Here is a 19,002-nt window from a genome sequence, read left to right on the forward strand (position 1 = left end):
TGAGAACTGGAAATGAAATTCTTGTGGTCTATTAAAATGATGGAAATAAATGATTATGATAAACTAATGAACTCGCCAACCTTTTGGTTGACACTTTAAAGCATGTTTATTCTCAGGTGTTAAAGAAATCTTCCGCTGTGCATTTGCTCATTTTAAAGATATTACTTGGAGTCTTTCATAGCATATTTCGAAGAACGTTGCATTCGAGTCATTGAGTTCATCAAAGATTATTATTAAATCAATTTATAGTTGGATAGTGGATATTATGAAATGGTATGCATGCCTGTCAATTTTCGATGTAAAGAAAGATTGTCTTTTAAAAACGAATGCAATGTTTGTAAAATGTATCATATAGAGGTCAATTACCTCGCAATGTAATCAACTATTGTGAATCGTTTATAATGTATATGAACGGGTCCTTTCAGTTGCTATCAGAGCGGTGGTCTTAGCGAACCAGGTCTGCATTAGTGTGTCTAACTGATAAGTCGATAGGATGCATTAGTGAGTCTGGACTTCGACCGTGTCTGCATGTCAAAAGTTTTGCTTATCATTTTGTGTCGAAAATTAACTACTTATCATCCTCAGGAAATTACCTGCTTATCATTTTTAGTCTAAGACACGTCTTGCTGCATTGATTGCATGAATAGTGTATAGACAAAAATTCATATCTTAGCATATCTGCTAAATCATATCTTATCGTATCTGTTACTTTAACCTTTGCCTGACATATCCCGCAAAGTCCTCCGTAATCTACGGAATCTTTTGATCTATATCTATATATATATATATATATATATATATATATATATATATATATATATATATATATATATATATATATATATATATATATATATATATATATATATATATATATATATATATATATATATATATATATATATATATATATATATATATATATATATTCTATGTAATTAGAATACCATCCGTTAGCCAAAATCATTTCATATCGAAAAAAAAAATCCTTTATCCAATCGTACGAAATGGAATTCATCATCAGTTCAAGTCACTCAGATTCTGAAATGGAATCCCATTCAAGCTCCGAAATCAGTGTGACCGGAATAGATCAACCAATCAGTCATCACATATTCTGGATGAATTGGGGATGGGTTCGTAGCCTCCTCAATCATTGGAGACAAGAAGAAGGTGATCCATTCCATCCACCAAATTGCCCTCTTGACGAAGAACCTGAAGCACTTACCGGCGAACCTGTCCGAAACACCATGTTCTCGCTCATTTCCAGAGTATCTCGTCACGATTATATATTACATCAAATTTTAGATTTTATTTATCCGCTCGTCCGAACCGACAATCACCTCGGTGTAATAGAAGAAGTCAACGAGCTTCGCGCTCGGGTAGTGGCTTTGGAGAATATGGTGCAGAGATTACAAACACCAGCAGCAGCATCAGCAGCATAACCAGTAACACCATCATCAACGCCAATAGTACCATTACCACCCCAACCACAACCACGTCGTAAACCTCAACTTTACACTCTGTCCCACGAGCACCAATGTCATACGTCCTGTAGATACCAAGGAATACCAACAACAATAACCGACGAAGTATTAATTCATAACTTCATTGGAGAAACATTCCGCGCAGATTATGTAATCTCTAAAGTCTTAGAGATTATCTAATCTAGACCTAACCATAAATCAGTTAAGCGAACCAAAATGATAGAAGGAAGAGTAGAAACCCTGACAAAAATGGTGTGTGATTAACAAGCTAAACTTGTTTTACCAACAGCATCAACGGTACCGTCAGCGTCACCAGCATCATCAGTACAGTCAACATCAGAATCAACAACACCTATAACATCACAAACTCCGTCAGCTCAAGAATCACTATGGACATCATTACGAATCAATAACCCGTATATTGTATCAACGAGTTATGAAGAATTAACTCATTCCCTTTGAAGAAATTATATGTATATTTTATATATTTTGAAATAAAAATAAATCTTTCCGTGCTAAGCTATTGTGTGTGAATCTTAACTACTTGGTTAATTCATATTACAAATATGCAATAATGTACGTCCTTCGGCCGCAACTTAACCAGAATTAACTACAAGCTCTGTCGCAATTCAACAAATTCCAATTCATAATAAATCAAGTATATATTTGATTTTACACTTTCATCATCGATGTACCCGAAACTTTTCAGATAACATCATTCGTACTTTGCGAAATTCACAAGAATTCCACGAACCGAACATCATACATCAACAAATAACGAAGTATTGATTCATAATTTCAATGTCATTAAAGAAATACTGCGTAAAAGTTATGTACTTTTTAAAGCCTTTAGGGATTATTCAATTCTAGTTTCAACCGTAAATCAAATGAGTTTAATTTAACATTAACTCATTAAATCTATGTTACATCTGAAGAAAATATACATATATATATTTTCATAAAGACTGTAATAAAATTCTTTTGTACAAAATATTAATTGTGAAATTTTTTTTAACGGGTAGGTAATATCCGAGAGATATATAAATTCACAATTAATATATTACATTCTTCGAATCTGATTCAGCAAATCATCCATTATACTCCGTACTTTCACAACAATATACATTCTTTTATAGAAATCAAAACAACCATACTCATTCAAAATTTAATTACATATTCTGATTTTGAAATCTCAAAATTCAACTTGAGATATGACCAAAATCATCACTCTTAGATCCTTACATCTTTCATAAGCTATATTTTGACTTCAAAACTGTGCTAGAACATCAAATGTATGTTAACGATTACAATCTGTGTTCAAACCCTTCAAAAATTTCTGAAGACACTTCGAATGATGAGCAATCGAGATGATGATCCAACCACATGTTACCCACAGTTATGTACCTGAAAAACTCTTGAAACCAAAGTAAAAGTTTAAACAACGTATCCGCGTCAGATTCTTTAGCATTTATTAGCAAAAATAACTTTGCGAATCCTATTCAAAGTAGCCAGTTTTGTCACAGCTCCAGCAAGTCAACTTCGACTTTTCAGTCAGACTAACCTTATTATAACCTTGAGATATACACCATCGTTACCAGGGAACCTTTTACATTCCACCACATTATTAACAGATGTATCAACAACTTCATTACCCTTTGACTTTAGCCTCTCCAAAAAGTCATTATAATTATTCATTGAAACCCCATCATTTACTCATTCCCATCTTGTAATGAGAATTTCCATACGAATCATTGGGAATTAGCAATCAGTATTTTGAAATCTCGCAGCATGTCTACACCAACAGTTATATGTGTATATATAACGTCTATCTTCTGGACTTAATTTGAATGTGAAGATTCTGAAAAACACTTCGAACTACGAATTGGTTCTCCGAAAATGGAAAAATACTGATGAAGCAGCAAAAAAACTATAAACGACCTTAACAGTAAAAGTTTGATGATAATGAATAGGTGTGCTGGCAAAGCGCAGAAAAAGAGAAGTCTTGGAACTGGAAAACGGATTGAGCAAAGTAGGAAGGAGGCTGTGGACAAATTACAAAGACTGAACCTGACTTCAAAGGATCCAAATAATTCAGTATCTGCTGAAGTCATTAACGAATACCTTGCTCCTGACTCTAAACCCCTGCGGACAATATTCTTCATCATCCTCTGATATTAGAAATTCTAAAATATCATCATATCTTTCATTATAAATATCCTCCATATTTCTGAAGATATTTTCTTAATTTTTCTTATTTGAAATCATTTACCTCTTCGCGCTATCTGTATTACATCATAAAAGAAACTATTTTAGTTTCTAAATTTTGAAACATTCAAGTTTAAAATAGGAATATTTTGAAGTAGTGTTGGGAACTGAAGCATGAATTAGTATAATATAATGACACTTGATCAATGTGATTATATTACAGTAAGTCATGCTGAGTTTCTAAATGGAACGTGATGATTCACAAATCATAACATCATCATGTGCCATGTTATACGACTCTTGTATTCTATTTAACCTCTAAAATATCAAGAAAATATTTCTTGATGATTCGGCCTTTTCCAAGGTATTTTAGTAATTTGACAAGTCAAGATCGTGCCATCACAATTTCCTTCCTAGAACATTAACAATGTTCATTTCGAAATTTGTATCTGTGAATTCTGGACCATTACAAGCGGTGCTTAATCGCAAGAAGAAGAAACGAAAGGACAAAACTTCGAAATAGAAATTGGGGTATAAATTGTAGCAAATAAAAGAGAGCATTAACTGTGAATGATAATGATTATAGAAGACAGAAGCAGAGACTTTGAAATATAAGGGAACATATAAAGCCCAATGACAAACCAGAAATTATAAACCATATATATCGATGCATATAGCAATATAAAGACACGGGAGAACTAGGAACACTATAAACCCAAGAGTATAGTAGAAGTAAATAGATTCTTCCGGCGGTAGATGAAAAAAAAGAAGAATGACCGATATGAAAGTTAGAAGTATATCGAGAATCAGAACTGGATGGAGCATATTGATGAATACTTTAAAATATGGGTTGAGGGGGAAAGAATAGAAGGTGATGAAACATGACTAGGAACTTAGAAATCAACAGATTTAACTCACACAAAGGCAGAATAAGTGAATCAAACCCTCTAGTGAATAGGTTAAGTTTTTTTTTGATTAATTTAGTCAAACCACAACTAAATCAAGTGTGATTAGATCAACACCTAGAGCTATTATTCACCACCTGGGTGATTTGGACTGAGAGAGAATCGAAGGAGCTCACTAGATCTGAGTGTGTGTAACAAATGAGAGGCTTAACCTAAAATGAAGAACATAAGACTTTATATACCCTTACTGTTGACACACCCATACGATTCATTCATCACACGTACGAGTTGGCTTCATCAACCGTACGGGTGATCACTCACTCGTGTCTTATCATTTAGGTTGTAATTGTGACTTAGCTCAGCATCAACCATGCGTATGAGCCTGTCAGCCGTACTAGTGAGGCTTCACTCGTACGTCTGACTAAGTCTAACATAGTCAAACATCTAAATCTCGTTCCTGCAGTTCTTGTAACCACATACAAACAAGGATAGGATAATAACGAGCAATCATGGTGGCCTGTAAACTGTTGTACCTGCAATGGACGTGGGTAGATGTCTAGGGACTTGCATAAAATGCATCAACAGATGGTGTGAGTTGTAAGGAAACGAAGGAGGTGAATTTATAAGAAAATCTCTGACAGAACAATTAAAATGGACGATCGCATTTAAAGCGGATCATAACTCCCTTGATTACCGGAGAGTCAAATCTTATTAAGAAGATTTTCTTCAAATTCCTTAAAATCTGGGAATCAATCATATCTACGTCAAATGATAAGATGAATCTACACTTACTCATTTCACTCTTCTATGTTAGCTTCATTCGTACTCTTCATATAAATGGATTGTTTATCCAAATTATTCGCTGATGATAAAACTCTAATTTTCAGCCCGTATGCATCATGAAAACATACTTATTATCATTCACGACCTTTCCACTCAAATTTCGGGACGAAATTTCTTTAACGGGTAGGTACTGTGACAACCCAGAAATTTCCAACCAAATTTAAACTTTAATCTTTATATGTTTCCGACACGATAAGCAATATTTGTTAAGTTAAATTTCAAGAATTTTAAACTATGTTCATACATTCATTCAACCTCGACCAAGTTCCAACGCTTCATGAACCATTAAACGAATATGATTATATATGTATATGTGTATATATATTATAACTTGAAACGTAAACAAAATATTAGATTAAATACTTTATATGATTATATCTGTTTCAAAATATTAATCAATGGAATTAGAAGATAAGATCAAATGATTGAATTATCAGATATATTGAATTATGATTACAAGTCTCTATTGAAAGGCCCACGTTGATTGAGAAATCTTTTCATTTTAACAATATTCGGAAAATGGTAAAGTGATTTATAAATATGAATAAATTGTCAATCATTGAGAACTAGACAAAGGATAGTGGAAGATTGAATCTCATAAAGACTCGATTGATCTATTTAGTTTCAAACGTACAAAAACGTTTTCAGTTTAAAAAGAACTTTATTATTAAAACGTATATAACTTTTATAAATATCTAGAACCACTTTTGACAACTCATTACTTAACTAGTATGATAAAGATAACGATATTTATATTTTATTTTATTAAATATATATAACGATTTAAATTAATATTATATATATTTATACGCGTATTATACGTACATAGTTTTATACTTTTACTATACTTAAACTTTACCTTTACTTTATTTTTACTTTACTTTAACTTTAATAATTCATACTTTAATAATTCACTTTAATAATTCATACTTTAATAATTCACTTTAATAATTCATACTTTAATAATTCACTTTAATAATTCATACTTTAATAATTCACTTTAATAATTCATACTTTAATAATTTACTTTAATAATTCAAAAATCTATTATAAATAGAATTCAATAGGTTTCATTATTTCATAGAAACTTGAAAATAGTTTTCTCTAAACTCTCTCAATCGATTTACATATATATATTTACTCCGTATTATCTCAAGATATTATTAGTATACATAAAATATTACGACGGAGTGCTGTCCGAGTGATTTTGAAGTTGTTTTTTCGAGTGGGATAGGATTAAGGAAATTATGGGTTATAGCTATGGAGGTGATTGAGTATGGTTCATGGGTATGCTCGTGAGGTCAATATAGTGTTTATCATCTCCGTTGCGTTTACGTACCTTTCCTGCAATATTGAATCTCAATATTGATATGTGAGTACTCATAATATAATTTTTACATACTAATAGTGTATCCCTGACTAGTGCTCGAGTATATAGGATTATGCATGCTTGTACTTCTGATATTGCCATTAGATAGGTTATGTTGATTCCTGAATTAGTTATATATACGATTGAGATAAGGTATAAGATATGTATGTCGTTGGAAAGCTAGCGAAAAATAGTTGAATTTTGGTTTAAGAATCACTTGAATCCAAGTAATGGTTAGAAAGTTATGAAATAAACAAATTGCATAATTAATTTCGTAATTAAAATTGGTGATGATAATTAGTGAACTAATTTTCTGGGTTATAAAAAGTGGTTATTTGGATTCTACTCGTCGAGTAGATGAATTTTCATATAAAGCACGTCTCGTTTCGTTGAACGGTTGTCAAGTTATGGACAAAAGAAGTTTTGAAAATTTTGATGAAATGTCGAAACGGGAACTGAAATTCTCGCTGATCTGCGTTGTTTCATATATAAAACAAATACCACTGAATTCTTTGCTGTAAGGTCTAACAAACGACTCTGGCCGTTTGTCAATTCGAGCCTCGACGATTTTTCTAAAAATCATCAAAGTTGACGGTTTGGTCACATTTTAAAATTCTAAAAAGAGCTGAAACTTTTTTATTTAAAAATGTCAGTTTTGTATCAGTTGTCATGGTCGGCCTGATATGTGTTTACTCTTGCCAAAAATCATGTTATATCTTTGTGGTAACGAGAATTTGCAGGCTTTGACCGTTTGTCAATACGAGTTTTGAGGAATTTTCTAAAAATCTCCAAAGTAGGCTACTCGGTCACTTTTGTAAATTTATTAAAGCTGAAAAATTAACTTTGAAACGCCAAAAACGCGTTGGCAACTACGAGTTGTCTAGGTTTAGTTTACTTCTGTAATATTTATGCTTAATCTTTTTGGTAATGTGTAACTTTTATCTTTGGCCGTTTATCAATCGGAGTTCCGATAATTTTTCTAAAAATAGCTGAAGTGGCCCGTTTAGTCATGTTTGACCGAAAATCATTTTTGTATAAGTTATTATATATTTGCATGCGACCTCATTTTTACTTTGACCTTTGACTTTTGACTTTAACCTTTGACTTTTGACTTTGAACTTTGACTTTTCCTGTTAACTTTTCAGTTAACTTTTTGTGTTGATTTTCTCTTTAAAAAAAACCTAAAATACTATTTTATGATTATGAAACCATTTGTGTTACGTTGTTTTACACGTCACTTTTTACTAGAATCTTAATTGAGCATGAGTAATATAACATGTTACTATACTGTAGAGTCAGACTCGAGCTATAGGATAGGATTACACTATGACCTGACCTAAATTGCTATACAAATATTGACCAACATATAAATATATATAATTAATATAGGTTCGTGAATCCGAGGACAACCTTGCACTTGTTCAATGACGTTATATGTATTTTTACTACGAAATACAGTATGGTGAGTTTCATTACTTCCCTTTTACTCTTACATTTTTGGGGCTGAGAATACATGCAAATGTTTTATTAACTGTTTTACAATATTTATATGCGTGAGTTTCATTTGCCTTTTTACCCTTTATATTTTTGGGCTGAGAATACATGCGCAATTTTTATAAATGATTTACAAAATAGACACAAGTACGTGAAACTACATTCTATGGTTGAATTATCGAAATCGAATATGCCCCTTTTTTATTTAGTCTGGTAATCTAAGAATTAGGGAACAGACACCCTAATTGACGCGAATCCTAAAGATAGATCTATCGGGCCCAACAAGCCCCATCCAAAGTACCGGATGCTTTAGTACTTCGAAATTTATATCATGTCCGAAGGAGGATCCCGGAATGATGGGGATATTCTTATATGTATCTAGTTAATGTCGGTTACCAGGTGTTCACCATATGAATGATTATTTTTGTCTCTATGCATGGGACGTATATTTATGAGAACTGGAAATGAAATTCTTGTGGTCTATTAAAATGATGAAAATAAATGATTATGATAAACTAATGAACTCGCCAACCTTTTGGTTGACACTTTAAAGCATGTTTATTCTCAGGTGTTAAAGAAATCTTCCGCTGTGCATTTGCTCATTTTAAAGATATTACTTGGAGTCTTTCATAGCATATTTCGAAGAACGTTGCATTCGAGTCATTGAGTTCATCAAAGATTATTATTAAATCAATTTATAGTTGGATAGTGGATATTATGAAATGGTATGCATGCCTTGTCAATTTTCGATGTAAAGAAAGATTGTCCTTTAAAAACGAATGCAATGTTTGTAAAATGTATCATATAGAGGTCAATTACCTCGCAATGTAATCAACTATTGTGAATCGTTTATAATGTATATGAACGGGTCCTTTCATTACTGGTGTTGGTGATACTGCTGGTGCTTGCAAATTGTGTACCGTGCTCTCTAAAGTTAACACTCGAGCTCGGAGTTCTTTAACTTCTTCTACTAACCCTGGTTGGTTATCAGTGTGAGGTAGAGGTCGGATATCTTCTCTAGTTCCGTTAATGGTAGCCTCAAGACAAAAAATTCTTGCAAAAAGGGTATAAACGGTGTTGCGAACAGGTTCGTCGGTGAGCGGGTCGAGTACTCCAAGGTTAGGTGGTAGATTCGGTTCATGATATGGAGTACCTTCTTCCCTTCTCCATAGGGTGAGTATGTCGCGAACCCACCCCCATTTTATCCAGTAATCACGGTAGTTGATTGGTTGGTGTGCTCCTGTCACGCTGTCTTCGGAGTCAGAGGAACGTGGTCAATTCGTAGAGGCCAACTTACGCGATCACATAAAAGATTTTTGGTATGAAGAGTTTAGTGACAGCAATTGATAGTTGGATGTATTCTCAATGCATAATATGCATAGATATATATAGTACCAAGATCCCTTAAATTAAGGAGAAATTTATGAGAGACATCAGGCAAGGTCTACAGTAACAGATACACTAAGATATGAATTGACAGATACGCTAAAATCTGAATTTTTTCTATACACTATTCATGCAATCAATACAGTGAAACGTGTCTAGACTAAGAATTATGAGCAGGGAATTTCCTAAGGATGATAAGCAGATGATTTCCGACAAAAATGATAAGCAAAACTTTTGACATGCAGACACGGTCGAAGTCCAGACTCACTAATGCATCCTAACGACTATCAGTTAGACATACTAATGCAAGACCGGGTTCTCTAAGACCACCGCTCTGATACCAACTGTAGATACAATGGGGACAACCACCGTCCCACCCAGTGCCTTCCTAGCTAACCACCTGGTGACCACTGAGTGTACCTCAGATACTGATTTTAGGGTCTGCCTCTCAGCTACTGCCAACCCTCGTAAGGGATCACAAGGAGTAAGAGCCAATGCTTCGTTACAGGTAACACTGTAAGAACCTCCTTTGTGACTAACCCGCCACACATGGACGGCGTTATACCAGCTCTGATAACAACTGTAGAGACCCGTCCTAATCCATCTAGACGTAGTCCATATCGATTACAAATGATTCACAATAGTTGATTACATCGCGAGGTACTTGACCTCTATAAGATACATTTTACAAACATTGCATTCGTTTTTAAAAGACAATATTTCATTACATCGAAAGCTGACGACATGCATACCATTTCATAATATATATCCAACTAATATTGACCTAGTAATAATCTTGATGAACTCTACGATTCGAATGCAACATCTTTTGAAATATGTCATGAATGACTCCAAGTAATATCTCTAATATGAGCAAATGCACAGCGGAAGACTTCTTTCATACCTGAGAATAAACATGCTTTAAAGTGTCAACCAAAAGGTTGGTGAGTTCATTAGTTTAACATAAATAATCATTTCCGTCATTTTAATAGACCACGAGATTTTTATTTTCAGTTCTCATAAATATACGTCCCATGCATAGAGACAAAAATAATCATTCATATGGATTGAATACCTGGTAACCGACATTAACAAGATGCATATAAGAATATCTCCTATCATTCCGGAAAATCCTTCGGACATGATAAAAACAACATCGAAGTACTAAAGCATCCGGTACTTTGGATGGGGTTCGTTAGGCCCAATAGATCTATCTCTAGGATTCGCGTCAATTAGTAGATCGGTTTACTAATTCTTAGGTTACCAAGCAAAAAAGGGCATATTCGGCTTCGATAATTCAACCATAAAATGTAGTTTTGATTACTTGTGTCTATTTCGTAAAGCATTTATAAAAGCAGCGCATGTATTCTCAGTCCCAAAAATATATATTGCAAAAGCATTTAAAATGGGAGCAAATGAAACTCACCTAATGTATTTTGTAGTAAAAATACATATGACTATACTGAACAATGCAGGGTTAACCTCGGATTCACGAACCTATATCATTTGTATATATATTAACACATATAATTGTAATCGAACAAAATTGTATATTTATGTATTATAATAAAAAAAAATGAAAAGTTATGTACGATCCTAATTGATTTTGGATACTTCTGAGATTGAATTGGATTCAAGTGACGATATTTGGAGACCAAAACAAAATAATACAACAGTTTGATAGGTGTAGTTAACAAATCTTGTACGATTAATCATAATTTAAAGAATTTATATAATTTATGTAATTTATATTAATAATTAATAATTATATTATTAATAATAATAATTATATTAATAATAAAAATAAATAATAATGATACTATAATCATATGATGATAGTAATTATGTTATAAATGACAATAATAATATGTTGTATTATTTTCCATTAATAATAACTATAAGAATAATAATGATATTAATAACACAAATAATATTGATAAAAATATTAATATGATAATATTGTTAATAACAAAAATGATAACAATGATAATAATAATTTTATTAGTGATAATAATAAATTATATTATTTTTATGATAATAATAAAAAAAATATATTGATTCTTAATGACAAAACATGATAATACTACTAGTAATAACAAGTTACATATTTCCTTTTTTTATATTTATCTATATATTATATATTATTTTATTATTAACAATACAGACATAAATATTAATAATAAAAATTGAGAATAATACTTATAATATTAATATAACAAATTATGCTTTTTAAATCTCATATTAATAATACAAATATCAGTATTAATAGTGAAAGTATTGTAACAACTATACGTTAACTTGTATATAAGAATATTACTTTTTATTAATTATGTAATACTTATATCATATAATAACATATTTGAATATTTAGTATTTATATATATTATGCAAATTACATCCTACATATTTAATTTAAATGATTAAATGGTATTATATTAATTCAATTTAAAATATACACTAATATTTACATATATATATATATATATATATATATATATATATATATATATATATATATATATATATATATATATATATATATATATTTACATATTTATTTACACACAATTGTTCGTGAATCGTCGAGAACAGTAAATGGTTAAATGTATGCATAAATATAATTTCAAAATTTTGAGATTCAACATTACAGACTTTGCTTATTGTCGAAATCATGTAAAGATTAAGTTTAAATTTGGTCGGAAATTGCCTGGTCGTCACAGGATACACGCATAAAAGCACCATTTTTATACAGAAAAATGTATCAAACAACACAAAAGATAACAAAATTTGGCGGTTTTCGTTATTTGCCGCCTAGCGTTCAGCAGGCCGCCCAGCATCAAACGTAAGTCCTGCAGGCAGCTTCTATGCATAAGCCCTTTAGCTCAGCGCGTGAACGGCACGCAGCCACGTCAGCACACGCCACCGACCTTCCGGATATTTCGTGTAACAGAACCACTCAGTATTTGACACGTGTATCCCGAGAATTTCGGACATTCTACGCCTATAAATAGACCCCCTGCATTCTGATCTGAACTTCAGTCAGAGAGAAGTACACTTTCTCTCTCACACAGTTCTTTCTCACTCTAAATGCACATTAGCCGCTTAGCAGCATTACGCTATACGGATCAATTTCAGATTGATCCTCAGATTGATTGAGGCCACCCCACGGATCATCCATCCGTGTTCCGGGTCTACATAGATCATTTCTCGAGGGCAAACAACAATCAACATTATACGCCACACGCTGAGCAGCTATTGTCTTGTACTGGTACCTTACAGCCGCTATACGGAAAATCGTACCAACACCAAGCAGAAAGACATTTCTTTGTATTGTCGATAATGTAAGACCAAGAGTCTACTCGATTCATGTTGTGACCCACGGGCAATCCCAGGAAACGAAAAGGCAAGTGTGTAGCTTCACAACCCAATTCAGCCGCAAGCCTAGAAACTTCATTGTGAGGTCACGTAATATACTTAGGGAGCTCCCAACGGTCCGCCCAGCTCCACCGCCCACAGCCGTCCAGGCTGGGCGCCGTTGGCACGGAGGCCGCCCAGCTTCCGCTCAGCACCCCGCCCAGCTCCATCTGATTCGATTTCGTCCAGTTTGAGCATATTTGAGGACGGGATTTTCTCCATTTTCGACCATAAAGCTTTTTTCTTTTTATTTTTTTTTATTTTTGTGGAGCTTGAAAGCCATGGAAATGGCTGTGAATGTATTAATTTAGCAGGAAGAAGATATGGAAGAAGATGAAATATGAGTGGATGTGAGTGTGAGTGATAATTTTAGTATTATTTTAGTTTTGGTCCCACAATTTGTGTGGTAAATAGAGTACTTCTATTACATTATTTTAATCAAGTTATATTTTAAGTTTAAATTAGATTTAGTTTAATAATTATAATTAATAATTAATAATTAAAGTTAATAATATTAATTATAGTTATTATTATACAAAAAATTGTAATTATTTGATATTATAAAAAAATTAAAAAAGAAAATAAAAAATGGAAGGAGTAGTGTCTTTGTTGAGAGTGTTTAGTCCTGGGAAGGAAGTGAGATGGAGGTGCTGATGTGGCGCTGAATGGTTGGTTAGTCCTGGAAGAAACCCTGTCATGGTTGGGAGCGCTCTTATGAATTTGAAGTATTTTTTTTTTTTTAACCTGGGTATCCAAACGGTCAACTTGACTAATCTCAGGGCGACTACTCGCTACGCGAGCAGCCCGGAGTCATTGCAGGCGAACCTCTTTGGCCATGAGTGGATATCTGTGGGTGCTTGGAATCGAACCCATGACCTCCACTATGGAAGGCCAGGGTCATAACCATTCAACCACCACACTCATGGTTGAATTTGAAGTATTTATTAACTAAACGCAATGCACATTTATAGCTCTGGTGACTAGAATTTGAAAATGATCCTGTTTCTTTTTACATTTGTTTTTATATATTTAAATTTTGAATAAACTCACGCAATAATATACTTATGAATATGAATTTGACTTTCGATCACCTTACATATAATTTTATTTTATTTTAAAATTTACAATTTAAAATTTAAATTTAAATCAAACTTAAAACCAGGCGAAAAAATCACCTAATTTCGAAATTTCCGAAAATTCAAATTTTAAAAAGTACAATTTGCCATCTCAACTCCAATTATACATTAATATCCCTAAAAATCTCATGACTATTTTCCTAAAATACGACTAACTCAAGGGTTATTATCGACAGTTAACAATTACAATATCGACAAAATATAAAAATCTATAAATTGATCTAATCTTTCCCCTGAAATCAATAAACCACCGTTCCCCCTTTTCAAAATCCTAATCACACACACCGAAACGCACACACACTAGCCATGAAAGCTTCAATCAAATTCAGAGATGAGCAAAAACCTCTATTTCGGGCCAAAATTCCTCTCAATATCATCGGTCTTCCGTTTCAATCAGGAATTGTAGCCGGTGAAACGAAAGAATTATCACTAAATCTCGCAACTTTTTTCGAATCGGGTCCTCAATTGAAGCTCGCGTATCGTCCAAACGATTCAATTAATCCGTTCAGTGTCATATTCAAAACTGGAATAGGCCATTTTGGATCTCCGATTTCAAGCTCGTTAAACATGAGCGCTGAATTTAATTTGACTGGTGGAAGTCAAAACCCTACCTTTTTTGTTCACTTCAAACCTCAATTTGGCGATTTCACCGTTAAGAAGACTCAATCTTCAGTGTTTAAGAAGAAAATCAATAGCTCTGTTGATTCAATTGATAATGAATTGAAGTTTTCCGATTCGGCTGTGAATTCTCATCCTCCGGTCTCCGGAGCGGTGAACGGAGTATTGTCTGACGTTGAATTATCTGCGACAACTGCAGTTCCGGTGAGCAAATACGGTAGGTTGAATTTCCGGTGGGGTGTTAGGGTTCCGGGCCTTCCGGCGACGGATGAAATGGCGACGGTGGTGATGAAAAAGAGTAACAAATCAACGGCTGGGATTTCATTTCAGAAGCTTCCTGTTTTGCTCATAAATAAGATCGGGATTGAACACGTGGCGCGTGGGGATTGTGTTCAGCTACAAAAGGTGAGCCCGGTGGCTAGTGACGTGGCGGATCCTTTTTTGGGAGTTAAAAAACAGATAGAGATCATACAAATGGAAAATGAGGCGTTAAAGAAAGCAATGGAGAATCTGAAGTGTGAATTTTCTGTCGTTAAGTCTGGGACTAATACCGTTAGAGTTAACGGCGGGGATAGGGGGATTAAGGATGGTGAGTTGAAGGATGAATGTTGAATGTAGGAATAATTGTTGGTGTTTATGATTATTTAATTACATGTGTTTAAATTTAAATTTGCTTTTTAAGAAAGATGTTTCAAATTTTGAAGTAATTAATTAAATTCATGTGATGTATTATGTGAAATTATTAATATGATGATGATGATGGTTCATGAAAATCACCGATGTTTTTTTTTGTCTAATTGTTGGACTTTTTGGTTAGTTATCAAAGTGTGCGTTGGTTTGTGCTCTTTTTCATTGTATTAGTTCAACTCTTTTGGTTAAATGTTGGAGTCTTGGTTCCAAATATACCGTACGTGTTTTTGTTTGTTTAGAACTAAGCTTGATCACTGCCAGTGTTATTTTCAACAAAATACTGCTGTGTAATAGATTTGTTCGAATTTGTATGTTACACTCTTTGCATGGCTTCGTTCTTGGTCCCGTTGAGCAAGCACAAAGCAAGTTCGAGTTGTGTTAGTGTGAAGTATAAATGACAATGGGTTCAACATGGATCATCCGATGTCATACCATATCTCTATTTGTTTAATTATTATTTATACATATCTATATATCTATATGACTATATCCATATCAATTTAACTTGAATTCATTCATATTTGTTAAATTACTCTGTTTAATAGATATAACTAGTGGAGGAGCCATCGCTACGCGTTGGGACTCCGTTTCGGATATAATTTGTTGTGTTTGGTTCGTAAAATTATTTCGTGTTTAACGGTTATATCGGTTAAACCTATCCCGAGTCGTACGAAAATTTAAAGGCGGTTAAAAATTTAGGTGGATTTGTTGGGGAGTTTTATGAAAAATAAAGAAGTTACAATTTGGCCCTTGAAGTTTAACTTTAGACCCCTATGGAGTTTACATTTTTTACCCTAGGAATTTACATTTGGCGCACTAAAGTTTATAATTGTTGTCAATGTTTGTGGGTACAACCTTTTTGCACGACGTACAAACGATTAAAGCATGAGGAAGAGCTATTCATAAAGCCTTTGTCTTTTAGAGATATAGATTATATATATATGTATATGTATATATGTATATATATATATATATATATATATATATATATATATATATATATATATATATATAATGAGTTACGTAGTTAATTTATAATAAGGAAAAAAAGTTAAACAATAATAAAGCAAAAAATTATGTGGTTGATTTAATAATAATAATAATAATTATAATAATAACAATAAGACTTTTTTGCTCCGTTGGTCCTTCAATTATACACGAAATTGCAATCCGAGTCCCTCAAGTTTTTTTTTTTTGATTTTCGCGTCCTTTTAATTGCAATATTTTGCAATCCGAGTCCCTCCGTCACTTTGCCATCTAAATTGGCCGTTAGTACCATCACGTGACCAAAACGTGATGGGTAAAATCGTCTTTTTGCATCCTGACCAGCTCCTTTATACGTTCAACAAGTTAGGTGCCTTCATTTTTAACACCTCTTTCTCTTTCATCCCTCAATTTCATCAAATAAAAAACCAGATAGCGAACCAAAATTTCATTGATCGATGGCTGAGAACTGGGTTATTCGTGCACCAGAGATGGAACAAAAAGATATAGATCAACTATACGGTATGTTTGTCAAACCCTAATCGTCATCGTTGTTTTTGTTTTTAAATTTTGAACAGTAAAACCCTAAATCGTTATTATGTTGCAGATATCTACCCTGATTTGTTCTCGATTATATTACATCATGGTGGGTATTTAAGTATGGGTAGTGAAGTAGTTTACACTGATGGTCAGACCACATACATTGATTGCTTCAACATTGAGACATTTTCTGTATTAAAATTGCATGAGGTTATGCAAGCATTAGGTTATGATCCTATGAAACATGTGTTATTTCGCTACCTTAAACCCAATACAAAGTTAAATAGTGGGTTAGAACTTTTAGATGATAGAGAACATCGTATTAAAATTGATGATCTTGACTTGTCTCTCAATTCTAACTTTACATTCATATCAGACAGACAAAAGGTATTCACTTTGACTTTATTAATATAGTTTAGTCTATAGTTTATTAATATTCAATTGACTTTTATTAATAATTAATTTACTTAACTTAATATTTATTATGGTAGGGTTTGATACAAGCTGTGAGCAACTTGTATCCAAGTGCTGAACATAGACATTGTCTAAGACACATTCATGGCAATATGAAAGGTTGCTTTAGAGGTTTAGCATATAAGAACCATTTGTGGAGGTGTGCAACTGTGACAACAGTGCCCGAGTTTGAACAATCCATGCTGCAGTTGAAAGAGTTTGATAATGAAGCATATGTTTGGTTGACTAAGATTCCTCCTCAAGAGTGGGCTAGAAGTCACTTTACTGGGTGGGCTGTGTCTGATGTATTGCTTAGTAACATGTCTGAAGTGTTTAATAGATGGTTGGTTGATGCAAGAGACAAACCAATAGTTACACCTTTAGAATACATTAGAGAGTATTGTATGAAAAGAATTGTGAATGTTAAAAAGAAGATTTTAAAAACAAATGGAATTTTAACTCCTGCTGCAAGTAAGGTGTTTGAGAAGATTAAGTCTGATGCTAACAAATGTGATGTTTTATGGGGAGAAAATCAAAGATATCAAGTTAGTGGACATGGGAATGAGCAGTTTGTGGTTGATATTGAGTCAAAATCATGTGCTTGTAGGAAGTGGGAACTTACTGAAATACCTTGCAAGCATGTTGTTGCAGTTATCAATAACATGGCAGACAATGGTCTTGAAGTTGGTGAACCAGAAACATGGGTTCATCCAGTTTATTTGTTAAATACTTGGATTAACACATACCAGTTTACAGTTGAACCATTGAATGGAAGAACTTTGTGGGAAAAAGCTGAAGATGGGTACACTCTTGTTGCACCAAAGAAGATATCCACCCCTGGTAGACCAAAGAAAAAGAAAAGAATGTCTGCTAATGAGAAGGATGTGGTTGGTGTAGATGGTAAACTGTCATCACAAGGTATGAGTACAATTCTTTTACTTTAACTTTCTTATACATTACTTTACTTATTAATTCTTCAAAATAGGTAAGTTAAAGAAATGTGGTGCTTGTGGAATTTATGGTCGTAACAAAAGAAAGTGTCCTAATGGGGGTACTAATGGAGCATCTACAAGTGGTGGTGGTGGTGGAAGTAATGGTGGAAGTAAGAAGAAGAAGGCATCTGATGGTGATAATGGGGGTACTAATGGGGCATCAAAAAGTGGTGGTGGTGGTGGAAGTAATGGTGGAAGTAAGAAGAAAAAGGCATCTGATGGTGACAAGAAGAAAAAAAGGAGTGATGGTAATGGGAAGAAGAAGACTTAAATGTCTGTGTTAGTTTGTATGAACAATGTATTTTGGCTAAACTTGTTATGTATTTTGTAACTTCTTTTGCTAAGCTTGTTATGTATTTGGTCAACTTGTTATGTATTTGGCTAAACTTGTTATGTATTTGGTAATGGTAGGTTTTTAAGTTGTAATCGAATGATAATAGTCTGTATTTGGTGGTCTGTATTTGGTAACTTCTTTTGCTACTCCTAATA

General features: G+C 33.2%; 1 protein-coding gene across 1 annotated transcript; it reads left to right on the plus strand.

Annotated features, from left to right (window-relative positions):
- The first annotated feature begins 14,495 nt into the window (after positions 1-14,495).
- Positions 14,496-15,608, plus strand: LOC139843741 (uncharacterized). Its single transcript, XM_071833884.1, has one exon. It carries the CDS (start codon positions 14,543-14,545, stop codon positions 15,464-15,466), a length of 924 nt encoding a protein of 307 aa, XP_071689985.1. The 5' UTR covers positions 14,496-14,542; the 3' UTR covers positions 15,467-15,608.
- Positions 15,609-19,002: the final 3,394 nt, after the last annotated feature.

This window comes from Rutidosis leptorrhynchoides, chromosome 4 (genome assembly GCF_046630445.1).
Source record: "Rutidosis leptorrhynchoides isolate AG116_Rl617_1_P2 chromosome 4, CSIRO_AGI_Rlap_v1, whole genome shotgun sequence".
In the NCBI taxonomy this organism is placed as follows: Eukaryota; Viridiplantae; Streptophyta; class Magnoliopsida; order Asterales; family Asteraceae; genus Rutidosis; species Rutidosis leptorrhynchoides.

Bases quoted from the DNA above. Each gene is read 5' to 3' on its own strand.
- LOC139843741 (XM_071833884.1), top strand. From the start codon at position 14,543: ATGAAAGCTTCAATCAAATTCAGAGATGAGCAAAAACCTCTATTTCGG.